The following is a 27351-nucleotide window of genomic DNA, read 5'->3' as shown; positions in this document are numbered from 1 at the left end:
GCCTGCTCTGCTCTGCAGGAGTCACAGCATCACACTTTCTCCAAGGAATAATAATAATAAATGCAATAAAATACTATGATAGGCACAAACTATATACTTTCTTTTTAGATTTAGTCAGAATTCAATAAGTCGATTAATTATAACATAAGTGGCAATTATCTAATTAACTAATGGCCAACTTCAATTTTGACTTTGTAATATCTAATAAATGTGACATAGTGTCAAAACTATTAGACAGCAGTATATCAGACAGATTACAGTTAGTCAATACTTCAAATTACATAGCTAGTAAAAGTTATCAGGTAGTAATTTAAGTTCTAAAATTATGATATCAGCTTCCATAAAATACAGATTGCACATCTCATACAGTAGTGAAAAGAATAAATCATCTAGAATAAATAGAGATACCTGGACATATAAAGTTCCTCTGACATACCCTACATGTCTGCTCCCAACTGAGGCACTAGGTGGAGGTAGGATACAAAGGTAAAATCCAGAGGTGAGGGGAGGGACACAGTAAAGTAACATACAGTAGCTAAGCACCTCCTTCTGTGCACCTGACAAATAATGTAATTTAATTGTAATTGATTTGGGCTTTTATAGCTACTGTATCAAGTCATTTCTATGTAGAGGCTTTGATCACGATATATTACAGTTAAGAGTAGCCTACCACTGCTTCATTTACACAGCAGTTCACTGTAAAATACCAAAACAAAGATATTACTGAAAGTAAACACCATATAAAGTATGTTGCAATACTTAAAGATTTAATATTTGTTTCTGGCAGACTGTGAGGGCAAAAAAGTTTTTGAAGTTTACAATAAAATTCCGGAAAGTGGCAAATTTGTGACATTTTGTCCTTCAAAATAAGAGTCTCTAAGACTCTGAATACAAAGACTATGACCATGTCTTTGTATTCAGAGACTTAGAGGATAAGAATAAGAGAATGAGAATAAGAGAATAAGAGGGCTAATCATGCAAGAGTAAAAAAAAAAATTTATGGTTGAATGGGTTTTTGTTTTTGTTTTTACATGTGTCTATACAGCCTTATTTACATTTTAAACAAGAAAACGTATCCTAATCGTTTCAATCACTAAACAGATGTGTGTGTAAATCATTTCTTCAGCCATCAGCAATGTAAGAAATGCAGCACATAATGCATTAATCTAATATACAATCTGCACCTTATATTTTTGCAATATGACTGTTTCTTGATTTAAAGTGCTCATTCATGTGGGACATTAATAGACTGAAATGCAGTTAAACACTCAGCCAGAAAGACAAATAAACAGACAAAATGGATATATGCTATTTACTGAACATATAACCAATAAGTAATAGGCATATCACAATGATCTAATTGGCAACAGTTTGCAGTCTACTTTATACTGTATCATTCAAAACTCTGTCTTGCACCAAATGCAGAACACAAACAAAAAACTGATGTAGTAAAATGAACAAAGAATTTAACAAAAGCAACTAAGCCTACCGTGTTATTATTGCTAAAATCCATCGCACAAATTAATTTAGAAAGAAAATGTGTCAGTCATCAGGAGCATAAAGTAACTTGCTTGTGCGCATATTCAATATCTACTATTTTCAGTTGGCAATTAGCCTATAGTCTTTCTTTTGTACCCTTTGCCACACACCAAGCTGGGTGTTTTATTTTGAAATCCCTCACCGGAAGCAGCCGGCATCACTCCACGTGACTTGTCGGTCTCAGCTGGAGGGGGAGGTTGCTGGACCGCTGCCTCCTGTTCCTCCCCTCTCATACACGCTCCTGGTAACAAAGAGGAGACAACAACAGGGGGATGATGGGTGCTCAGACAACAACCCTGTCAGAGAAACAATAAGAAACTGAGCCTGTTTGTTTCTGTGCTGAATAACTTCACCTGAATATTTAAGTGCACAGCGAACTAACGCCGCTGCTCTGCGGACTGGTTTTAACCTAAAGCTTTTTTCTCTCTCGGGTGTAAAAAAAAAAAACCAACAACAGTTTAGCGGACTGCCAACCAACACTGGAGCCGAATGACTGAAGAGACACAACCAGACACGTCTGAACAATATTGGTGAGTTTTCTCCTCTTTAATTCACGTTTTCACTTAGATTGATTAATTATTCTCAGTTGACTAAAGTGCAGCTCTGTGAGTCCGGCGGTCGAGTCTGAAAGCACCTGTTCCCTACTGGGAAAAACCTCTGAAACACCCTGAAAGGCTTTTATACAATCACACTGACATTGTTTTACTGTAAAGTAATGTAATACCCCTTTAACGTGACTCAACTGTTTTATGTTGTGGTGCAATTTTTGCATTATTTTCTCCATATTTCGCGGACTAAGACGTAATATGACGCGAATAAGCAATAAAAATTAAGATTATACTATCATAATAGGCAATCAGTGACATTGCACATTTTATAAACAGCCTAGAAACACTTAATTTATCTTTAATTCGAATATTTATAATAGGAAAACGTTTGCAATCACTATAATCGATCACTATTGGCAGATTAAAGGTGTCTTAAAGTTGTGATATTTCCATTTAGCACAGTTATATGAGACCTAAACATAATATTTACATCTGCATATTTATAGATAATCCCCTCTCCCACGCTAAATCCGTGTTTTCCTGCATTCTCACCAGTGTGTGTGTGTGTGTTATGAATGTGTGTGTGTTTTCCTTTTCCGACACACCTTTTCCGTCCCTCTTCCTGGCCAACGTGGAGCTTACAGGCACAGCATCATCCTCACATGTATTACACTGGTTGATGCTGCTGCTGGCCATGCAGGCAGTGAGTAGCTCTCTTAAAGCCCCCCACTCATTACACACACTGCATGACCCATTAGTCTCTATAGAGCAGATGGCTACTGTACACACACACAGACAGACACACACACACACACACACACACACACATAGCATTGTGTTAATGGACTCCTCTTTAAGCACTTAAGGATTGTTCTCGAGCTGGTCTGATTTAAGGGATCGCAGCATATATCTGATATGTATTGGCTTCACCAGGACAAACACACTCAGGGTGATGAATGACCGACCCACTGACCCAGTCCGGGCGCGTCAAGTCCAGCAGACTGGAGGACGCAGCTATTGAACTAACCAGGTCGGAGGAGCAGAAGTAGACAAAAGGCTTTGACGTCTGATTGGGAGGGGGTGACTGAAAGAAAGAAAGAAAGTCTTTGGGGGGGTCCGACTCCGGGGGAATGTAACCTCGGGTGTACTCTGAGTGTGTTAGTATCAGAAATCAGAGTGTGTGATGATCTCCGGTGTCTTTGTGAGCGTACACACACACCCTCCCATAGTCGGGGTTTATGTATCAGCCTGTGGACAATGATTATAACCAGAGGGCCAAATATGAAACCTTTAAGAAACTGCATTACACCCACACACACACATTCACACACACCCATTCACATAGTTTGCTGCAGTATGTCATGTTTCTGAAAAATGCCTCTTGGATTGTGGAAACTGAGACACAAGAAAGAAAAATTGAAATTGAAAGTATGAACAGGTTAATGGTTTTATAATTGACCTCCTCGTGTTTCATGCCATGCATTTTCTTTTTCTCGCCTTGTTGCATTCTCATTATTCTATACACGGCTACTTGTCGTCCCAGAAACGCGTTTCAGTCAGACATGAAACATGAAACCCCATCTGTCTCTTTATTATAGGCTCAGTGACTGACTGTGTAGCATGCACATCTCCTCCAGACTGGTCCGACTGGCCCGTTCACTTTCCCAGTGACAAGGCGGTTGGTACGTAGCTGTGTGTCGACTCTAGGAAACCATGTGGAAGAGAAGCCGTCGGGTCGAGAACCTTTTATAGTAGATGAATATCTGTCATGCCTTTGTTTACCTGCTGCTGTTACGCAGGTAAACAGGGTGATTAATTCTTTAAAAATGTTACTAATGTTAGCAACAGACCACTTTGTGATTGTGGTATTAAAGCCCACTCTGTGGATTTCATTTTTCTTCTTCCATAAAGTTGAGGCAGACGAGGACAGATTAATAAAATATAAAGGTTAAAAATAAAAGCAGCAGAGGAAATTGGCAAAAACACCGGATACTGCATCCCCCATCTTTAACCCGGTAAAAGCCCACATCATGCGCTCCTTTAATTTGAAGTCTGATGATAGTTTATCCAAGCCCAGGCTGAGGTAACCCCGGTGACATCATCATCCTTGGGGGGTTAGCAGATGACATCATCCAAATTGTTTTCTCATACTCTCGAAAATCAGCAAAAACAACACATTTTATTCATAACATGCAAGAAAACTACATGTGTAATAACACTGGAACCACCTGCACATCATATACTATATATTATATCTCTATATAATATATAGTATATGATGTGCAGGTGGTTCCAGTGTTATATACATGCATAGTAACATACAGCGTCTTTACAAACACTATTCACACCTTTGCACTCTACTTGTATATAGACATTGTGCTCTATGTTGTTGTTATACATTTATACAGGCATCCATTGTTTCACCTGCCTGTATGTACACAATAGGTAAATGTTGGTGTTTACTTATCACCCATTAGCTCTGCTGTCCCTGTGTGTAGTGTGTGTGTGTGTGTGTCTTATCAAACTCGTTCTCTTGTTCTATGTATTTGTTCATCTAGGGCAGTGGTTCCCAACCTTTTTTCGCTCGTCATGACCCCATTATGACATCACACGGTCACGGCCGTCGATCAAGATTCGCCAGCTCAGATATTTTTATGCTGCATTTTATTTGACTCGATTTATATTCAAGAAAGTGAAAGTATGTAATACAGTTGTTTAAAATTGTGTGTCGTGTTTTTAATCATTATTTTAAAAAGAATAATAATTAGTTTAAAAAATAAATTTGATCAATTACTAGACATTTCAGGCGACCCCATTTGAATTTCAGGCGACCCCACGCGGGGTCCCGACCCCAAGGTTGAAAAACACTGATCTAGAGCAACCGAGAAGTCAGGCTGCTTTTATGTGAGCACATGAATCAACTCATTGTTTCCACTTTTGTTCTGAGACAGTGAGTCAGTCTGTTAATCAGCAGCAGGTCCATAAAGTGTGCAGAGACCGTTCATTACATATAGTGGTTTGCGATAATGAATGGACACCGACTTCCTTAAAGCCACACCACAGCATTTATACGATGCCGGCTGCGTGTAGATAACTAATCCATCAGTCAATCTATCAATCGACATTCTCACTATGTTAACCACAAAGCTGCTGTTTGTTGCAGCCACGTATGTCATTCCCGTACACGTCCAAATTAATAAATGTATCAGCGAGGTCATTTTCTGCAGCTCTGCTCTCTTTCTCTGTGACTCAGACGATGAGTAACCATCGCTCGTTGGGTCTGGTATTACATCAGCTGTTGCACATGCATCCAAAAAAACATATGGCGAGAAGAATCTGCAGCACAGAGGCCATGTGGTCACCCAGAATGGAAACTGAATTTCATGTTATCGTCATCGCGTTGCTTTTTATACACACTGGAAAAAAAGGAAAAAACCAAAGCTTTGACTGTGGAAATCTGTCAAGGTTTGGATTTGGAGCAGAGCACGAGTGTCTGTGCTTATGCACTGTTGTGTGTATCTGTGTGACAACAATGTTCAGGTCACTGAATCCACAATTGTGATTTTTTTTGTGCATGATACACAAGGAACAAAAAATGTGGAGATTAGAATAAAGATAAAGATTTGAAAGTCAAATACACCTGTGGAGTTGGAGCATGTCCACAGTGACTGAGAGGTCAAACTGCTGGAGCCAATCAGAGCAACAGTGGACAGGGCGGAGGGATTATTAATGTGGTAAATTATTACCACATTAATACAGTGCCGCTGTAGATAATAATGACTAATTCTATTCAAAGTATGAAAGAGCAAACCAAAAGAGGAACCACCTTTTGTATCTGCTGCTGTACTCAGAAGTTTGAGCTCTAACAATATCAGATTTTTTATTTTTCCAAAAACGGGCTCAGTTCTGTTTCCTGTCGACTTTTTCATTCGGTTTCAACTCCTGTTACTGGCAGCGCTTCCCTCCCAACATCCCTGTCCTCCTGATAGTGCTGACACAGTGGAGTCTCTGAGGCAGTAAAGTCATAAACAAAGCAGAGTCATGATTAGATAACAGTCTGAGACGTTGTACGCGGATACCAGGGAATATCACACTGGAAAAATCAATGGTTTGTAGCCGGAGCCGGATTCGCTCTCTCCGCTGCTTCACTTTACAGTAAATAGACTTAAACCTCAGCCACTCAGATGGTTTTATATTATCTCCTCTTTTATGTGTAGGAATGTATTTTTTTCACTAGTGTGCACACTTGAACGTGCAAAGTTCATTTTCCTGGGAGGCCTTACAGCGGGGGACTCGCTGCACAGAGCTCAAAGTCTGATGTTAGGATTACAGTATACTGTAATGGAAATACTGCACCAGTGTAATGTGCATCGCTTTGCTGCGAATGTTTGTTCCAGCTACAGAAAATGACTGTAATCAGAGTGAATCAGGCCAAAAAGGTTGAAAACCACTAACCCTAGATTTTCAAGGCGTTCCCCATGTAATCGCTAAAACCTCCCACATTACATCAGGCACCTTTAATGTTTTCTCCCCCGATTGGCTCACTGTGTTCACCGTCTGAAGACATGCAACTCTAAAACTAAACCTAAAATAAAGCTTTCGACCCATATCACTTACCTTATGAGTGTGCAGGAGGGCGTCAACCTATCCAGAATTTCACAAGAACAAGGAAGTACAAAAAAGGTGCAACAAGGATACACTGTAGTTCTTGTTAAAGAGATATTTATAAATATATCTGATTTCTTTCATGTTCATCTGATGCTTCAGGTTTATTATCTATCACTACCCTACCCTGTTTCATTCTTATTCTTATTATCTTATCAAGTTGTGCATATTACGGACATAGTCTGGGTTTTTCTATATTTTGTTGTAAAATACTTATTTTTACTGTAGTTTTATATTGTCGTATACCCTAAGGGATGTTCCAGTGTAAGTTTAACCCGTGGTCTAACGCACCGTGAGACCGAGTAGACCAGCCCCTCAAGAGATCAAGTTTGCCGGCTGCAAACTTCATAACGACTTCAGCACAGACAGCCAGATACCAAAATACTGCTGTCCGTGTAGCCACGACCCAACCGCCATCAAATAAGCCACTCATGGCCACAAATAACGCTCAGAACAGCACCAGACTTCGTCAACAGTACAAATAGAGTGGTTGAGGTCTGTATTTGTGTCTTTTCAATAGAAACCAGACAGAGCTAGCAGGGGTTTGATGACTCGTATTATGTAGTGGGGCCCTGTTTGTGCTGTTGACAAAGTATGGTGCAGCTGTCCTGAGCGTTATTTGTAGCCATGAGTGGCTTTTTTGATCGTGGTTGGCTGCTATCTGGCTGTCTGTGCTGAAGCTGCTCTAGAGAAGATTGTGGTCGGTCAACTTGAACTCTTGAGGGGCTGTTCTACTTTGTCTTATGTGCGATATTCTCTTTAAGTTAAGTTAAGTTAAGTTAGGTTGAGTTAAGTTAAGTTAAGATAAGTCAAGTTAAGTTAAGTTAAAGGGATAGTTCACCCAAAATTGAAATTTCACTCATTATCTACTCGCACTCATGTCGACTAAGGGCTGGGAGAAGTTTCAGAGTCCTCCGTGGCTTCTCTGAGTTACAGGGGGTCTCGGCATAGCAGTGCATGTCCATATAACGGTTGCAAATGGATACCAACTGTCTTCGTAACAAAAAGACACACCAAAAAACATCCAAATACCTCCATGCTGCTCGTATGTAATGTCCGTCTTGTATTGAAGCCCTGAAATGCGAACCGGGAAGAGGAGCTTCGAGAAGCTTCCGCTACAAAACAAGCTTGAAATATAGACTTATTTAATTTTTTTCGGGACAATTTTGCATTTCGGGGCTTCAATACAAGATGGACATTACATACGAGCAGCATGGAGGTATTTGGATGTTTTTTGGTGTGTCTTTTTGTTACGAAGACAGTTGGTATCCGTTTGCAACCGTTATATGGACATGCACTGCTATGCCGAGACCCCCTGTAACTCAGAGAAGCCATGGATAACTCTGAAACTTCTCCCAGCCCTTAGTCGACATGAGGGTGAGTAGATAATGAGTGAAATTTCAATTTTGGGTGAACTATCCCTTTAAGTTAAGTTAAGTTGACTTGACTTGACTTGACTGTTAACAATCAAGCTGGTTTGTGGTGTGATAGTCCCTCTAACTTAACTTAACTTAACTTAACTTGACTATTAACAATCAAGCTGGTTTGTGGGTGACGTAGGCCACTGGTTCTCTCCTAAATTGGTGATGCACTCTTAATAAATTAGACATGACATTTAAAATGATATCAGACTTTTTCTTCTTTCTTTTCAGGTGATCATGGCGTGGTCACATTGACCTTTGCCTTCACAGCCTGACCTCTGACTGGTCAGGGCTTAGAGCCAGAAGAGAAGACCTCCAGCGACCATGTCTGTCCAGGGAACTCCGCATCGGCCCGAATCCCCGTTACACTTCAAACCCGAGGCCAAACCGAGACCGGAGATCCCCCCGAAGCCGTCGACCCAGGCCAGCTCCCCTCCTCCGGGAGAAAGAGACAGCGGGAAAGTCAAACGGATCGTGAGCAAGTTCAGCAACCAGGGGTCTGTGTCGAAACGACCGGAGGCGAGACCCACCAATGGCACCACGGGACACAAATCGCGTTCGCAGTTCAAGAGGGCGCCCACCATCAAGCCCAAACCGGGCCGCAGCAGCCTGCAGCTGCAGATCGGGACGGAGAAGGCGCCGCCGCTGCCCATGAAGAGGAGCCGGCTGCTGCACAAGCAGAACGAGATCACAGGGGGAGACGAGGGGGACGGCGTCGCTGTGGAAGGAGGTCGATCAGGTACAGTGGGTCTGAAACTTTTTGCTTGTCTCATCATTTCTTCAGAACAATGTTTAAACATTTAAAGTTACTTATTGCAGCTTTAGACCTGCAGGTCAAAGTGTAAAGGAAGTTAGTAGGGGTGTGCCAAAAAATCGATTCACATAAGAATCGCAATTCTCATTTAATACGATTCAGAATCCATATAAAATGTCCCAAAATCGATTTCAAAAAATTAAAAAAATGAAACAAATCTGTTGGCTGTTGGCCTCCATTTCCTTAGAATTTAAAAGGCAGCATGTTTAACTGCACTATTTTTTTAAATAAAGAGGCACTTTTCATTTTGTTACTTAAGCAATATGTGATATTGCTTTTATGCAACAGTTTCAACAATTCCATCTAAGCATGGATTAATGTTTGAAACTCAGTAAATGTGAAAAAGACACTTGCAAGACAGTCATTCTGTCTTGCAAAGCAGACTGGAGTAGATCATGAGGATCCTTTGCACACCGATAGACTGAAGCAGAAGTCATTATGAATCGAATCGTTTTAAATCGAAAATCGCCCCAAAAATCTGAATCTAATCTAATCATGAGATACTAAAAGATTCCCACCCCTAGAAGTTAGTGCCAGTTTTTACAGGCAGCACACTGGATTATTTTTAGATAAAGAGCCTGAAGATAAAACTGACAGAAAATGCCCCAATGCATGTGAAGACATCTATATGTGAGCGGGTGTGTTCACTGATTGTAAGCAAAGTCACATTTCCAGGACGGTGTGGGTGTTGTCAACAGACAGGTGTGGTGCTGGCGGCTGCTCGAGCCATAAACAGGTTCAGTCAGTCAGTGTGTGTGTGTGTGTGTGTGTGTTTACTTCACAGTCTATAGTAAAGTACAGGAAACACTTGGAGGTCCTTTCAGTTTCGGTCCGTGGATCTTTGTCATGGGCTCCATGCTGCTGCTGTGTCATACTGATCGACTCAAGAGGAATCACTTTATTGGTCACCTGATTAGATAGTTCCCTCATCAGCTACAAATCCTTCTGCTTCCTTGTTTTGGTTCCCTATCAGAAACAGAGAGCATCTAAGTAGGCCACACAAACAGTTGTATTCACTATTGTTCAGACTGTAAAATATGATAAAATAGAGAAATTACTAATAACAGCCTCTGAGGGCCAATGGCGATTTTCCTCAAATTGTGTTTTGTGGCTGAACAACAGTTTAAAACTGTTCGATTGTTCAATTTACAATCATATAAGAAAGGCAGCAAATTCTACTATCTGAGATCTAGAGATTGTTTTGCATTTGCATTCTCGACTGTGCTTTCCATTAAAGGTGAAGGCAGAGACTGCTTGCCAAAAAACTGCCCCTGACGGGAATGCGCATCAGCTGTTTTGCATGAATTTACCTCTAAAACAACTCTGTCTCGTAACGTTCTGTCATTATCTCATAGCGTGGTGAATGTGCAGGTCACAGCTTGTCCACGAGAGCGTTTTGGAGTTGTTGGATTGTGTATTTGATGAGTTTGATGAGGGAAACCAAGAAATCCCATTAGCCTCCGTAGCGTAGCTCTGAGCAGCTCGCGGCTCTGCTCCGCCGTTCTAAAAACAGCTTGCACCAACAATTAAAGGTAACGAACCTACTCCTAAAACTATAGGGATTATGACAATGTGCCAATTTGCTAAAATGTTGAACTATCCCTTTAAAAAATAATAGAAAATCCAGTATCAGAATCAGCTGATCAATTAATGCGTTAAATCTGTGAATCAGAACTAAAGCAGCTGTTACAGGAGGAATAAAATCATTTATTTAACTTTATTTTGAAAAGCACTCAATCAAGGAGGTAATGGATGTTTACTAATGTGTGTAAAAGTGATTAAAACCTAAAAATCTAATTAGTTTAGATGAACCACAGATTTCCTCTTTTTTTTCTTTCTTTTTCTTTTCATTTAAAAACATGTCTGCACTGAAGAAGTGAAATACAAAAGGTATAGAAACAAACTACATAGCATTTTAAATGAACACAAGAAAGAATATTACAGCAATCTACTAGCAGAAAACATGAATCATACTAAAAAACTATGGGATATTCTAAACAATGTGACCAATAACAACAGGGCAAAACCAAGCTACCCTCCCTACTTCAACTATAAAGACATGCAGGAAGATAACCCGGGAATCATAACAAATAGATTCAACCAATTTTTTGTAAATATTGGGCCAGAGCTAGCCAAGGACATTCTTGACTCACCCCTACACTGGGACCACTTTGATAAGGACGGAGACAGAAACCCTAGCTCAATGTTTCTCACACCAGTGAAGGCCACAGAGATTAGACACCCGGTCAACAAGTGTGTAGAAAAAACATCTACTGATATTAACGACTTTGACATGAGGTTAATTAAAAAAGTTTTACCAGGTATCATTACACCGCTAACATACATTCTCAATCTGTCGTTTCAAACTGGGACATTTCCCACCAAAATGAAAGTTGCCAAAGTTGTGCCGCTGTTTAAGAATGGGGACACACACGAGTTTACCAATTACAGACCAATCTCAATACTGCCACAACTGTCAAAAATCTTGGAGAAGCTTTTCAACAACTTCATCAACAAACACAAACTGCTATATGACAGCCAATATGGATTCAGAAGGAACCACTCGACTGCCTTAGTAGAGCCGTTTTCCCACTAAAATTAGCGGGTCGACGCGGGTTTTTTAAACGCGGGTCAACCCGCTAACAATCGGCATTTTCCATTTTCCCGGCATTTCCCCTTTGAGTCCTGTAAATCGACACACTGAGTTCAGTCAACTGGTCCACGATGGATTTGCTGAGCTGGTCACTGAATGCCATTGTTGAGTGTTCTCAACCAGGCGTGCGGGCTCTGGAGAACCCAAATGCCCGGACGGGACCTTCATGTCTGGCTACATCCTGGATGGATGGGAAAAGTGGAGAGTCCTCTGCCTGGATGTGGAGGATGTCGAGGACGTGTACATTCACGTTCATGACAATTGGGATGTTCACCCTGGGATGCGGAATTTTCATCCAATATCGGAAAATGAGGAAGATCGCCACTGAACAGAGCAACGCGAGGGCGGACAACGCCACCACTTGAAGTGCTGTGGTCGGGATGCGCTCCGACATCTCAGCAATTTAGCAATTTGTGAATAAATAAGTTAAACGCGGCTGCAGAGGAGATGGATGAATAAAAGAAAATGGCAAAAAAGGGCTCTCACACCATCCCAACAAATAATAAGTACACTGGACTTTGCTCTCTGTCGATTGGACCATTCTGTGACTTTGTGACATGTCAAGCTACAAGATGAGACTGTTGTTCACTCATGACGGGCAAATATGGACACATGTGCAAACACACACGTAATCTGTATGTACTGTCTAGAGCTAAACTTCAGCTCTGTATACTACCTGCTGCCAACATGTTATGTCAAGATGTCATAAGTAAAAGAATGTTATTACCCAGGGGGCAAAATCCCAGTTTTTTGAAAAACGGACACGGAGCGTTGTAAAAGGTTTGACACCAGAAATGATATCTAGGAACTTCAAGGATTAAAACCTGGGTGGACAACCCGGTCAACTAGCTGCTGGAAAGCTACAGGGGGCCAAAACCCCTTTCTGGGGTCATTTTGCTGGCGAAATGATGTAAATGCAAATATTTAGGTACTACAATGGCATAAATAGTCATACAACTATAAAATTTGGCAGAGAGTATCTTGACACATAGGGGGAGGCATGAAAAAAACATTCTGGGGTTTGTTGCAACTCAATTTTAAGATATCACCCTCAACATCCCAAAAAAGACCAAAAAAAGTACTGTTCGCCTGACAAATTCTCATGAAAATTATTATTTTTCAGCACTTTATGGAGAATATCTATGCTTAACATGTATATAGAAAAATTCCTTAATTCATAAGCTTCCATTTGAGTCCAAGATAGCCTTTCTACTAGCTACTGGAAAGCTACAGGCTGTCTCCAAACAATGCAACACCTATTGTGAAAAACTACATGTTAACTGGCCTGATCAGAAACCATTCTATTTCTGGTCTCCCCAAAGTGAACAGATAGATAGAGAAGACCGTTGGCCACAGCAAGTGGAGCTTTTGAGATAGAAAGGCTATCTTGGACTCAAATGGAAGCTTATGAATTAAGGAATTTTTCTATATACATGTTAAGCATAGATATTCTCCATAAAGTGCTGAAAAATAATAATTTTCATGAGAATTTGTCAGGCGAACAGTACTTTTTTTGGTCTTTTTTGGGATGTTGAGGGTGATATCTTAAAATTGAGTTGCAACAAACCCCAGAATGTTTTTTTCATGCCTCCCCCTATGTGTCAAGATACTCTCTGCCAAATTTTATAGTTGTATGACTATTTATGCCATTGTAGTACCTAAATATTTGCATTTACATCATTTCGCCAGCAAAATGACCCCAGAAAGGGGTTTTGGCCCCCTGTAGCTTTCCAGCAGCTAGTTGACCGGGTTGTCCACCCAGGTTTTAATCCTTGAAGTTCCTAGATATCATTTCTGGTGTCAAAGCTTTTACAACGCTCCGTGTCCGTTTTTTTGCTTTGCCCCCTGGGTATATATCAAAATGTAAAAAAGCAAAAAGAAAGGAAAAGATTATGATATGATCTGTATACTACCTACTGCTGTAACATGTTATGTCAAAATGTCATAAGTAAAAGAATGTTATATCAAAATGTAAAAAAAAAAAAAAAAAGAAAGCAAAAAGAAAAAGATAAGATTATGATAAAGATTTTTATTCTGTGGGTAATGGGGGCGGGACTAGATAAGCTTTTGCTTCTCCCGCTTTCCCTTTCGGCCATGTGTATTGTATTATTTGAACTAAGATGAAGTGTGATGATGATGATTTAAATTGACATGCCCGAAATAAACAAATTGATTGATTGATTGATTGATTGACAGATGCGACTTCTTCTGACTATTTAGTTTGACTCTGTGACTCTTTTAACCTCCAGCCTCCTCTCTCATTCCTCCACCTCCTCCATTTCCTTTTGTCAATATTGGATTTTCTTTCTTTTTTTTCCCCTTGCGATGATCCAAACTTTCCATGAATATTTGAAGACACCACTTAACGCTCTGCGTAGTGATGAACTGCTGACTCGACCGTCCAGCGTGTGCCAGGATGAAAGCAGATGGAGGAGGGGGTGGAATGGGGGTGGTGGAGGAGGAGGGGAGGAGGGGGCTCTCAATCTCTCAATCAGTGTCTGGGGATTCATGTAGGAAAGAAGCAGGAAACAGCTTGTTCACACCAACAGCAAAAAACCAGGACACGATAAAACATAAAAAAAGTTTTCTTTTCCAGCTGCTGACATGTTTTGCTTCTGTTGGTTGCAGAGCCTGATGGGAAGGAGGTGGAGCTGCGGCCGCTGGGAGGAGACGAAGCGGAGGTGGAGCTCAGCCCCAGCACGCCGCTCAGCCCCGTCTGCGAGCCGGGCTGCGGCTGCGTGTGCCACCTGCAGCGGCCCGGCATGAAGCTGATCTGGGTGCCGGCGGACGTGGGGGACGGCGGCGGAGACGAGGGAGACGAGGCGGACGTGGAAGAGGAGTTGGAGGAGGAGGAGGAGGAGGAGGAAGAAGAGGCAGAGGAGGAGGAGGAGGAGGAAGAGAGCAGCGAGAAAGAGGACGAGGTGGGCGAGCTGTCCGCGGCGGACGACAGCGAGGCGTCGAACCAGAGGGCGAAGTTCAGCCAGTCGCTGGGCGTCCTGATCGCCGAGGGCCACAGGCGGCGGTCCGACCCGGGGCCCCACAGCATCCTCGCCTCCGTCGCGCTCTCCCGCTCCCAGTCGCCCCCGGTGCCCCCCAAACGGACTAAGTCGCCCCAGGTCCAGGAGAGCGAGGAGGACAACATCTACGAGGCCACGCTGCCCGTGGTCGACCCCGCTCTCAGACAGACCGCCGCTCTGACCCGGGAGCTGGAAATCCCTCAGATCAAGGTGCGCAAACCGGAGCGGCGGTCCAAGCTGCCCTACAGCACCTCCGACCCCACCTCCGAGTTCCACACCAGCGACGCGGGGCCCGCCGCGGCGACGAGCCCGCAGGACGAGCCCCCCGCCATCCCGCCCAGGATGCCTCTGATCCAGGAAAGCCGCAGCCTGACGCCGTCGCACCGGGCCGGCATCCCGCTCCCCCAGCCCACCCTGGAGGAGTGGCGCAGCCTGAGGCCCGCGTCGCCCGGCAGCTCCGTCGTCGCCGGCGCCGGGCTGAGCCCCCAGCGGGCCGTCACTCCTCCTCTGACCAGCCCCCTCGTGCCTCACAGAGCCCCGCCGCCGCCCCCGAAGGCAGACCCCCGCAGGCTGAGCAGCACCTCGCTCCAGTCCCTCACACAGATAAAAGGTTCGTAGCCTACGGAACGAGACGAGATAAATTGTTCGTGATCTGTGGTGGGACTGAAGAGATGAAACATTTGTTTTGTTTTGTTTTTTCTAGAAGGAGAGGAGAACGGAGCAACAGACAGAGAGAAAGACGACACAGTGGATCCACTGTGAGTTACAGCTCCGGGCTCCTTCTACACTTCACCTCTATTTTTACAAAGGATAAGGCTCTTGGCGCTTTGTGTCGGTCTGTTTGTCACCAAAACACATGAAAAGACTAAAAGCCAGTGAAGAATTGAACTGACACAAAGCCCTCGTCTGTAATGTCAATACACTGTAACAAACTCCTCTATAGTTTGTCCAGAAACAACTGAAAACAAAGGAACGGCCCAGTCTACTGCACTGGGGGGGCATTTAGTCTGAACATGTAACGCCCTGCTGTGAGAAAATACTCAGCAACGTCTGTTTATTTTCTCCTGTTTGAATAACTTCCCCCTAAAAACTACAGTTCCCATCTATTTTCGGAAACTGTGAGCGTTTTGAAGAAGTGTGGAAGTTGAAAAACACCATTGTTGCCATTTTTAGGGAATTTGTTGAAAATAAGGAGAAATAGAGAATATCAGCGGTCTTACCCTTTAAATAACTGCACTGTTTTTGTTGTTGTTGTTGTTGACGACTGCACCTTTTGTCCCATTTCCATACTTCCTGTTTCAGGAACAGCTCCCTGAGGAGAGAGTCTTTGTTCAGCTGGGAGTCTCGCCTGCAGGATGGTGAGTCCCAGACCTGGAGCAAACACAACACAACAGCAGCATCAGTGAAAATGAAAATATAACTTTGTGATCGGTGAATTTCACAACGATCGTCATGGTGTCGAGTTTCAGAATGAGAACTGTTTTATTGCCAAGAGCAGTAAAGGTCAGTTTACAGCACGAGGAACTTGTCTTGGTGTCAGGTGCAAACATAAAAGTACAAAAAATAGAATAGAATAAGAATTTAGAGAATTAAGAATATAAATAAAATAAAATAAAATAAAATAAAATAGAATGAATTAAAATATTGTAGTGCGAAAGAGACGCATATACTATAATATAGACCCCCACACCTTCAAATCACTTTTAAAAACCCACCTTTTTAAACTGGCTTTTAACCTATAAATTAAATTTGTGTATTTTGTTCTTGTATTTTAACTGTGATAATTTACTGCATTGTATTTTAAATTGTGTTTTTATGTAAGCGTCTTTGAGCACTTGGAAAAGCGCGTTACAAATAAAATTTATTATTATTTAAATTTATTATATACAAAAAGGAAATATGCATAAATACACATATACTATATAAAAGAATAGAATAAATAATAAGAATAGAATAAAGATATATACAAAATACTACTAAAATATAAAAGAATAGAAAATATAAAAGAATAGAATAAAGATATATACAAAATAAGATATATACTAAATACCACTGATTGACCAACTGTATCATGTCCTGGTTACATACTCAGTTTTCATGTGTTTGTGTTTCCCTCAGAACCGATGTACCAGACGTACCGTGAATCCGTCATCACCAAGGAGATCCGGCGCCAGACGGTCAGCCGTAACATCAGCAAGACGAGCGCAGACTACCCCATGGACACGGCCTACCGGCGCTCCGGCACCGGCACCAGCTCCATGTCTGGGAACGGAGCGCCGAGAGGCAGCCCCGTGCCCACGCCGGGCCAGAGCACGCTGTGGCAGGACCTGGCGGACGTACGGGCCAGCGGCGTGCTGGAGCAGCTGACCCCGGAGCAGTGCAAGTACCAGGAGGTGAGGGATGGGAAAGAGGGGAGAGGAGGGGAGGAGGCTAATGTACAGAGGAGAGACACCATCAAGAAAAATCAATGAGGCATGGAGGGGAGACACTGGAGATGCAGTATCACATTATAAATCTCATCTTAAAGTAATAATGTGATGTTTTTATATAAATGAAAGTCCATTCTCCGCTCGCTCGCTGTAACGTTATATTGATTCACTGTGTCTGAAGTTCATGAAAGCTTTTACAGTTACACGGTTCAAACTTTCCAACATCAACTCAACTTTCCAAAAAAAAAAAAAAAAAAGAAAAAAGGAAAAATCATTATAAGTTGGCGCGGTGATGTGTTTTTGTTTCCAGTAGCTGCAGCGGTTTGTTTGGAAAAAGTGGGCAGATGCTGCGAACAATGGCAGCCAATAAACCTCAGCAGACACATACTGACTGTACTGTGACTGCAAACCAGATTAATCAAACAAATATCAATAAAATCAATCAAGAAGTGGTAATAAAAATGTATTGTTAGCCTATATAAAGACATCTGTGTGGCCTTGTAGTCAATCATATATGCAATATAGGAGATATACAACTAGGGCTGAGATGATACATCAAACTACATATTAAATAATTAAGCAGCTGATTTAAAAATGATTATTGGAAAAAGCCATGTGTGAATTAGTGATGGGAATTGTTTTTGCTTGTGTACTTCAGCAAAAAACAATCAATGTCAAGTTAATCAGTATTGAAAATAATCAATAAATCTTGAATGCGTTAGTATTTTTTATTGGCAGTTAATGTGAGGATTGTTTTTACCACATCATGTGACAGCATCAGCCACAATTTTAGCCCGACTTCCTCCTAGAGTGTGACTTAAATGCACATTTTGATTCATTATTTGCTTTTGTATTGGATCATTTCACTTATAGGAATTATAGTTTGGGAGAAACCTTGGTTTCCTAATGCAGGACAGAAAGTCATTCCTCCAGTTTAGGACGAGTGGAGTCGCGTGGACACTGAATCTCTGAAAATCCTCCGGTGGGTGGAGTCGTTTCATCTGACAAAACCACCAACATTTCCATCCTCAGAAAGAAAAAAAAAAACCCTGTAATTTTGCTGGTAGAGTGGGAAGTGTACAGGAAAATTGCAGCAGAGTGGGACTCACCACAGTATCTCTTCAAGGCTGAAGTTAATGTGTGTGTGTGTGTGTGTTTGACCCTGGCAGAGCATGTTCGAGGTGCTGACATCGGAGGCCTCTTACCTCCGATCCCTGCGAGTCCTGACCGAACATTTCCTGGAGAGCCGGGAGCTGGAGGACACCATGATCATCAGGGACAGGAAGACCCTCTTCTCCAACACCCTGAAGGTCGAGGAGGTCAGCGAGAGGTGAGAAACGGCAGGAGGAAGGATAGAGGGAGATAAAGGGAAGGGGAAAGAAGGAAGAAGAAATAGGAAGGTGATTTATGAGTTGAACTGACACGGGGTCGTTCGGTGGCGGTGTCCCTGACGTCAGGACGCGTGGTGGTAACTCTGCTGCTGCTCCACAGGTTCCTGAAAGACTTGGAGGAGCGGATATTCGACGAGCTGGTCTTCTCCGACATCTGCGACATCATCCACTACCACGCCCAGCACAAGTTCCCCGTCTACATCGACTACGTCCGCAACCAGATCTACCAGGAGAAGACCTACACTACGCTCATGTAAGGAACGACAGCGTGTCTTCTCCGTCTAATATATAGATAAAATCCGACTGCAGGGATCAGGAGGTCAAACTGGGACAATGAGTTTCAGATTTTTTAGTCCCAAAGGTGTAAGCAAAGTGCTGTAGATTGTTTTATTCTAGGGCTTGTTTGTTTTCAATTGGTATTTATTGCTTATTTAACATTTTTGAATAGCACTAGAGCACTTTTTTGATATCTTTTGGTGTTAAATCCTGTATGGTGTATATTATGTCTGAGAAAGATGAACTTTTTTTTGCCTTCAACTCCAAACCAAATCATGAAAAAACCCAAGGGGAGGGAAAATTGTGACAAACAGAAAAAGTAGGCTACACAATGATCCAGGTCCAGGCACTCAGGGTGGTTTGAAAATGATAAAAGGCCTTTAATTCTTAGGGCTCGAGCAACATAAAAGTGTGTGTGAGTGTGTCTCTACACCCTGGAGAAGGAGCAAAGCCCTGTGAATTAAAGGCCTTTTATCATTTTCAAACCACCCTGAGTGCCCGGACCTGGATCATTGTGTACTTTTTCTTTTGGTGACAATTTTTTTCCCCCTTTTTTTTTCATGATTTCTCTTCCATGAGCACCGTGGTTTGGGGGAACCCTGAAGCGCTCCGCCTCCAGTTTTATTCTTTTTTCAACAAACCAAATCAATCTGAGGGTACAAATAAAGTAACCTGACCATTCATGTGTTTTGCATATGTGTGCAAACCCTAACCACGTGCATTGGTGTCTGTCTGCAGGAAGAACAACTCACAGTTTGCCGGGGTCATCACTCGTCTGCAGGAGTCGCCCCAGTGCCAGCGGCTGCCCTTCATGTCCTTCCTGCTGCTGCCCTTCCAGAGGATAACACGCATCAAGATGCTGATTGAGGTAAGACGGTCAGATAAGTAAGATACAGAGAAAACACAACCAGGAGGCATGGGAAACACAGCTAGTTGGACTGTTGTTCACTAAAAAGTGTTTATTTTGGATATTGAACAAACAAACTTTTAAAGGGATAGTTGAACATTTTGGCAAATTGGCCCATTGCCATAATCCCTATAGTCATAGCAGTAGGCTCATCGTCGGTGCAAGCTATTTTTAGAACAGCGGAGCAGAGCCGCAAGCTGCTCAGAGCTACACTACAGACGTTTTGGAGTTGTTGGATTGTGTATTTGATGAGTTTGATGAGGGAAACCAAGAAATCCCATTAGCCTCCGTAGCGTAGCTCTGAGCAGCTCGCTGCTCTGCTCCGCCGTTCTAAAAATAGCTTGCACCGACAATTAAAGGTAACAAACCTACTCCTATCATACTATAGGGATTATGGCAATGGGCCAATTTGCCAAAATGTTCAACTATCTCTTTAATTTGTGAGCTACAGAAACTTTTAATAGGGGTTTTCTTTTTTTCTTTACTTCAACCGGTGCCAGACGAGCTTGTTCTCCTTGTTCCAGTCCCTCTGCTAAGCTAAACTAATCACCTCCTGGCACCAGCGTCACGCATCATGTAAAGACATGAGAGCTGCATCAAACGTCTTGCAAATTGTCTCAGATTATTAAAAGCAGGAATATAATTATACACATCAGTTGCAAGGTCATCGCTATGTCTGGAAAACAGTTGAAGTCACTGTCTCCAAACTACAGATTTAATCAATACGACAATGTTTCAATATGTTTCATATTTAGAAATGACTAAACGATCAGATGGGGGATGGAAAATCAGTGTGCAGCAGTTCCTCTTTGGAAAATCTCAGGAGCTCAGCGTGATTGAAACGCGACTGGAGCGTGACGAAGCGGTCGACCTGTGCAGCCTTTAAATATTTTTTCTTAAGTGTCTAAACAAAAGCGCCACGGTACATTTTTGTATACATGACCCTGAGCCGTTGAAAGGCGGGAGTCCGTCCTGATCACGGTGTGTGGCTGCGTGGTATGTCGTCCTCATTCCAGTGTCATCTCCTGCGCTCTGACTCGCCGCCGCCTCTTGACCTGCGAGCAAACAAGACTTCAAGTCTCACGCCGCTGACCTTTGTTTGCTTCGAAGATGGAAAAAATGCGTCCTGTTGATGCTGTTTGTCCGGCGGCTCAGAGATGGAAAGTTGTTGCTTTGTCGTTTGCAGAACATCCTGAAAAGAACAAAGGAGGGGACGAAGGAGGAGGGGACGGCCTCCAAGGCTTTGGCTTCTGTCTCGAAGGTAAACGTCACACACCCCCATGCACCCCCTCACCCCCTCACCCCTACACATCCACATAATCTGACTGTGTCCACGGGCCTCTGGAAATCTGGTGTCAGCCATTGTCTCGGTGAAGGATTTCCTATTGAGTGAGCTCTGCAGTGACAGTGACTCATACGTGTCAGTGAGGACAAAGTCACTTCATTCAAACAGAGAGAGTCTGAGGTTGTTGTTTTCTTTTTCAAGGAACAAACCTGATCCTCCCAAACGAGACATGTCCAGTCACATATAATGACAACCGAGTGGAGCATGAGGTTTTAAAGGGGACATATTACGGAAAATTCACTTTTTGATTTAACATATTTGGGTGTTTGACCTGCCTTCCGGCCCCAAAAATGTGAGAATTGACCAAAAAAATCTGTAACTTGGCGGCTCCCCAGGTTGAAATCCATGTGGTTTTATGAGCTGTCCCCTCAGTTGTCTGACAATGGTGTTATTAGTTTTTGAATTAGCATAATACTACCCCTACCTGTAGAGGGGCAAGCATTCATTTGCATTTAAAGGGATAGTTCAACATTTTTAGCAAACTGGCCCATTGCCGTAATCCCTATAGTCACAGCAGTAGGTTCGTTACCTTTAATTGTCGGTGCAAGCTGTTTTTAGAACGGCGGAGCAGAGCCGTGAGCTGCTCAGAGCTACGCTACGGAGGCTAATGGGATTTCTCGGTTTCCCTCATCAAATACACAATCCAACAACTCCAAAACGCTCTGGTGGACAAGTTGTGACCTGCACATTCACCACACTATGAGATAATAACGGAACGCTACGAGACAGAGTTGTTTTAGAGGTAGAGGTGCAAAACCGTTGATGCGCGTTCCCGTTGGGGGCAGTTTTTTCGGCGAACAGTCTCTGCATTTACCTCGAAAACAACTCTGTCTTGTAACGTTCTGTTATTATCTCATAGCGTGGTGAATGTGCAGGTCACAACTTGTCCACCAGAGCGTTTTGGAGTTGTTGGATTGTGTATTTGATGTGTTTGATGAGGGAAACCAAGAAATCCCATTAGCCTCCCTAGCGTAGCTCTGAGCAGCTCGCGGCTCTGCTCCGCCGTTCTAAAAACAACTTGCACCGACATAACCTGTCTCCTTTAAAGTGTGGGGAAGATAATGATCAGGTTGAGTTGATCACTTTCTCTCATCTCACGATCACCACAGATCATTGACGAGTGCAACACCGAGGTGGGGAAGATGAGGCAGATGGAGGAGCTGATCCACGTCTCCAAAACGCTGGAGTTCGACCGGCTCAAGGTAAACGAAGGCCGCGTCGTCGGATGGATGGATGCGTTTCGCTGTGGGGGGTTTGTAGCCGGGCTCGTTGAAGTAAACATCTGCTTTTCTTTCAGGCCATTCCCATCATCTCCCAGAATCGATTCCTGGAGAAGAAAGGAGAGCTGCAGGAAATGTCTAAAGCAGGAACCCTGTTCAACATGAGGGCCAGGTTCACTCCCGTCCACCTGTTCCTCTTCAACGACCTGCTCATCATCGCCACTAAGAAGGGGTGAGGCGCTGACTCCTATTAGTTTTCAACAGGCGGAGATAATCCCCTACATGGCAGGGCATGTCAGAAAGGTCAACGCCTCGATTTCTTAATTCTTTCTAAATTGCTAAACAGGTTATTGTATAATTACATAAAACATGAGGAAATAGTTGTTGCTTTTGGTGGCATTTCAATAACTTTAATCATGAATATTTATAATAGTAGGAAAACCCCAATTACAAACATCAACATCAAGTAATAACTTAATTAAGGTGTCACTCTGCTCTGGTGCACAAAGCTCGGATTGAATATCTAATTTGCTTTTAATAACGGGGCTGAATTGTTGATTAAAAAGCGACGGTACGCTTTGCTCAAGCTGTTGCTAGGAAACAGCAGGAATGATGTCACCTTTCCCTGTGAGTTATTCCCTCTCTCTCACTCAGAGATGCACACATCAGAGATCATAAACTGTGCTCAGTCATTAACCGTGCCAACAATAACAGCGTTAACACGTGACGGGAGGGGCAGAGAGGGATATTTAATATTTACATCTCCTTGGAAACGCTCCAGCTGTCTCCTCTGACGGGCCGCTGTCAGGCCAGTTTTAACAGTGACAGATGTGACCACTCTCCGCAAATGAAATCACAACTCTTTAACAAGACGTGAAATGACTCCAAACTTCCTGAAACAAAGCAGGAAGTGGTGTTTGAGGTGAACTAACTAAGAGGAAGACTAGAGAGAGTAGCTTTGAAATGCGTCATCGTTGCCATGTGGACAGAAACAGTTGCGTAACAGGTACAACACAGCCAACTTACCTCTGTTTCTTCAACAGTGCGGAGCGTTTCGTGGTTCTCGACCATGCCCACCGCTCCCTGGTGCAGGTGCAGCCGCTGGACGAAGGCGGCGGCGGGAGCCCCTACGAGCACTGCTTCAACCTCACGCTGCTGGAGAACCACCAGGGACGCATGATAGAGCGGCTCATCAAAGCTCCGTCGCAGTGAGTGACGAAAAGGAGATGCAGCACGTTTTAGAAGACATAACACACACACAGATGGATGTCATGATTACTTTTTTTTTTTTTTTTACAGTTAATCGTGGTATTAAAATAACACTGAATTAGTAGGAATTTAAATGTTTGCATTTGTAATTAAAAAAACTATTAAAGGGACAACGAGGAGTTTTAGAAAGCGAAGTGTCTTCATACTACATTTACCATGAGCCTCTGCGCGCATGGTGAAATTCTTGGACCGGCGCAAGACGGACGTTTTACGAAGAATGTTTTCATTCATCAAGAATTAAAGTCAGAGGTTCGAAGACGATCAGATACTGTCGTAGTTCCGACCATAAACGGCGATTCGGCGGCGTTATTCTCATGACTCGCCGGGCAGCGTCCGTGAAACCTAAAGTAAGGAAACGCTGGTCGGCTCACCCAGCATTTCCACCATTAATTATAATAAGAAAATAATGATAGAGACAACAATATATTTATCGATAATGGAGCCATTAACAAGTGTGGGTAGCGTAGATTCATCCACATTAATGTGAGACTTTTTTATAACCAAATACAAACTCCTCATTGTCCCTTTAAATAAACTTAAACATTTGGTATAGATGACAGTTAATGACTTGAATCTTTCAAACATTTCCCCTGGGGGATTAATAATTGGTCCTTTATAATATTTTGTGTAAATTATTAATAATGTAATCATATTTTGACTATATTTGATTTTACATGTTCATAGTGTTGTAAAATGAATTAATGCATAATAATCGTGATAATCGTAATACCCTGATTATTTCTCTGACAATAATCGTACCAAGAAAATCGGTAACACTTAAAGGGATAGTTCAACATTTTGGCAAATTGGCCCATTGCCATAATCGCTATAGTCATAGCAGTAGGTTCATTACCTTTAATTGTAGGTGTAAGCTATTTTCAGTACGGCGGAGCGCAGCAGCTGGCTGCTCAGAGCTACGCTATGGAGGCTAAGGGAATTTCTTGGTTTCCCTCATTAAACTCATCAAATTCAACATCCCAAAACTCCACAGCGCTTTTGTAGACAAGTTGTGACCTGCACAACCACCACGCTATGAGATAATGACGGAACGATACGAAACGGAGCCGTTTTCGAGGTAAATACAGGGTAAATACGGAGACTGCTTGCTGAAAAACTGTCCCTGAACGCAACGCGCATCAGCGGTTTTGTATGAATTTACCTCGAAAACGGCTCTGTTTCGTATCGTTCCGTCATTATCTCATAGCGTGGTGGTTGTGCAGGTCACAACTTGCCTACAAAAGCGCTGTGGAGTTTTGGGATTTTGTATTTGATGAGTTTAATGAGGGAAACCAAGAAATTCCCTTAGCCTCCATAGCGTAGCTCTGAGCAGCCTGCTGCTGCGCTCCGCTGTACTAAAAATAGCTTACACCTACAATTAAAGGTAACGAACCTACTGCTATGACTATAGCAATTATGGCAATGGGCCAATTTGCCAAAATGTTGAACTATCCCTTTAATAATAATACACACTGTTAAGCATTAGTTAGTTAAGCATAAATAAATACTGAATTCTTCATTTATAACGCATGAATACTCATTAGTATGTAGTTTATAAATACAGTTAGTGCTTATCAGTGATGAGTAAAACATTTTAACTGTGTTTATAAACTACATACTAATGAGTATTCATGCGTAATAAATGAAGAATTCAGTATTTATTTATGCTTAACTAATGCTTAATAGAGAGTACTTATTATAAAGTGTTGCCAGAAAATCTATAATCGCGACATCCCTACACACACACGATCATCGTTTCCTTCTCTTCAACAGGTCAGACATGCACAGGTGGACCGCCGCCTTCCCCAACCCCACCAACCCGGACGGAGAGGACGACGAAGTCATTTATGAAGACTGGGGTGAGGAAGCACGAGCATGCACGCAAAAATGTGAGGCATCTATAATCTGCTTCAAACAACAAGTGAGTTAATTATATGTTTGTGTGTGTGTCTGTGTGTGTCAGACTGTCCTCAGGTGCAGTGTGTGGAGCAGTACATCGCCCAGCAGGCCGACGAGCTCAGCCTGGAGCCCACCGACATCGTCAACGTCATCCGCAAAACCAACGAGGGTAAGGACGTGTAGGAAATCCGTATCCGAGTCGTTCGTTTATCTATTGATCAGACACATATTGATCAGAGATGAGCTGGTCTCTTCAATTCAAACATGATCAGAGACGGTCATACTTTGGATCGTGACCGTTTCCTCTTCCATGGAGCGCACGTCTGCAGCTAAAACTGCAACAAACTGATACTGATCTTTGTTTATGCTAAATGACAATCTTTCCATTTCACTGCTTTTGGTTTTTATCTGTCGGTGTCTCTGGAGCAGGCGTGGGCAGCTCTTCCACTGCAGCAGCAGCACAGGACTTGACTCACTTTTAATCAACTGATCTCAGTCTTCAGACAGTTGTTTGGTCAAACTGTGTGCTCTTGATTGAGTGGAACAAAAACCTGCAGCCACACCGCCGGCCCTTTGTGGAATAGTTTGCTCTAGATAGACGAAATGCAGCACAGACACGGCTCCAATTAAGAAAGTTTAATGTAATTATATGATCTATCATTAACACACCTCCTCCCTCTGACTCTGCCTGCTCGTACACCCTGATCCTCATGACTGTGTCGACCCTCGTCCCTCCACCTTAGCAGTTTATTGATTGGTTTTGACTTTCTTGCATGAACAAAAGCAGAAACCTCCGATCTTCCCCTACTCCCTGCCCCCTTTTCCTCCCCTCCCCTCTCGTCTCCCACTTCTCCTTCTCCCAGGTTGGTACGAGGGGAGCCGCCTGTCCGACGGGCAGAAGGGCTGGTTCCCCGTCGTCAACGTCATCGAGATCACCAACGAGCACGTGAGGAGGCGAAACCTGCGGGAGCGCTACAGGGTCATCCAGGCGGCGAGCATCGTCTGCAACACCAATCCCCGCAGCAACCACTGAGAAACAACGAAGGCTGGAGGAAGTTTACAATGAATCACTTTGTTTGGTTTTTTTTAAAAAAAGGGAAGACAAACGGAAACTGCGCGGAGATTATACGAGGACTTTATGAGTCATGTCACTTTCAAGCAGCGAGGGAATCGAAAGACAAAAAAGGAGAAGGTGGAGAAACACAACAGACCTGCAGTCATCACCTTATTTATACTACTGGACGACACGTGTGTGTGTGTTTGTACAAAAGTGAATCATATATTCCTGACACTCACAGAAACCTGTGTGTTATATGCATGTTTACATTCAATATCAGCAAAACCAGCGTCTTCCAGCGCTTCAAGCTGTGGAGTTAAAAAATTCTGTTGCGAGTGTTTGTTGTTTACACCTCCCTCCTCCTCCTCCTCCTCCTCCTCCTCCTCCTCCTCCTCCTCCTGCGCTGCTAAAAGAAAAAACCTGACGTGCTGACATGCTAATCATTCTAGCCATAGCTGGACCGGATTGTGCAGAACATCAAACCTGAAAAAATGCCTCGTGTGTCACGCATACTTGACCTCTCATTCCTGCCTGAGTGTCGCCTATGAAAGCACATCAAAGAATGGTGATTGACTAATTGACTGAGTGACTGATGTGTTGTCAGCCGCGACCTGGAGACCAGCCAGTTGAATCCAGTCAGCCACCGTGACTACATCAAGCACAAGAGCTTTGTAAATGCATTATTGTGTCAATAATAGCCTGTGTGAAATAACACTGTAGCGCCCCCTGCAGGTCGCCGTCGCCCAAGAGTTTGTATTATTTGTGTATCATACGAGTGTAAATGTACAAAATGTTGTAAATAATGAGCTCCTTCAAAACACTAGTAGTGCTTTTAATAAAAAAAAACATTTGTCTTTTTATCCACTGTTTGTTGTTTCCAGGTAACAGGATCAACTGTGGATCA

At 42.9% G+C, this 27351-nt stretch overlaps 1 protein-coding gene across 1 annotated transcript; it reads left to right on the top strand.

Annotated features, from left to right (window-relative positions):
• The first annotated feature begins 1770 nt into the window (after nucleotides 1–1770).
• On the top strand, nucleotides 1771–26545 carry arhgef15b (Rho guanine nucleotide exchange factor 15b). The gene is made up of 16 exons (XM_085759443.1): nucleotides 1771–2069; nucleotides 8405–8912; nucleotides 14269–15267; nucleotides 15361–15415; nucleotides 15960–16015; nucleotides 16776–17050; nucleotides 18256–18416; nucleotides 18578–18730; nucleotides 19492–19621; nucleotides 20847–20921; nucleotides 22115–22207; nucleotides 22303–22457; nucleotides 23269–23433; nucleotides 25265–25350; nucleotides 25455–25559; nucleotides 26254–26545. The coding sequence occupies exons 2-16, from the start codon at nucleotides 8498–8500 to the stop codon at nucleotides 26421–26423; spliced, it is 3093 nt and encodes a 1030-aa protein (XP_085615569.1). The 5' UTR covers nucleotides 1771–2069; nucleotides 8405–8497; the 3' UTR covers nucleotides 26424–26545.
• The last annotated feature ends 806 nt before the right edge of the window (nucleotides 26546–27351 follow it).

This window comes from Trachurus japonicus, chromosome 18 (assembly GCF_045865225.1).
Source record: "Trachurus japonicus isolate A0001 chromosome 18, Traja_1.0".
Lineage (NCBI taxonomy): Eukaryota > Metazoa > Chordata > Actinopteri > Carangiformes > Carangidae > Trachurus > Trachurus japonicus.
The sequence above is the reverse complement of the archived record's forward strand: the minus strand, read 5'-3'. Positions and strand labels throughout refer to the sequence as shown.

What these genes read in the sequence shown, in the direction of transcription:
- arhgef15b (XM_085759443.1), top strand. Translation starts at nt 8,498, where the DNA reads ATGTCTGTCCAGGGAACTCCGCATCGGCCCGAATCCCCGTTACACTTC. An exon ending in AGCAGTGCAAGTACCAGGAG is followed by an intron (nt 17,051 to 18,255) that starts GTGAGGGATGGG and finishes TGACCCTGGCAG; the next exon opens with AGCATGTTCGAGGTGCTGAC. An exon ending in AAGACCTACACTACGCTCAT is followed by an intron (nt 18,731 to 19,491) that starts GTAAGGAACGAC and finishes GTCTGTCTGCAG; the next exon opens with GAAGAACAACTCACAGTTTG.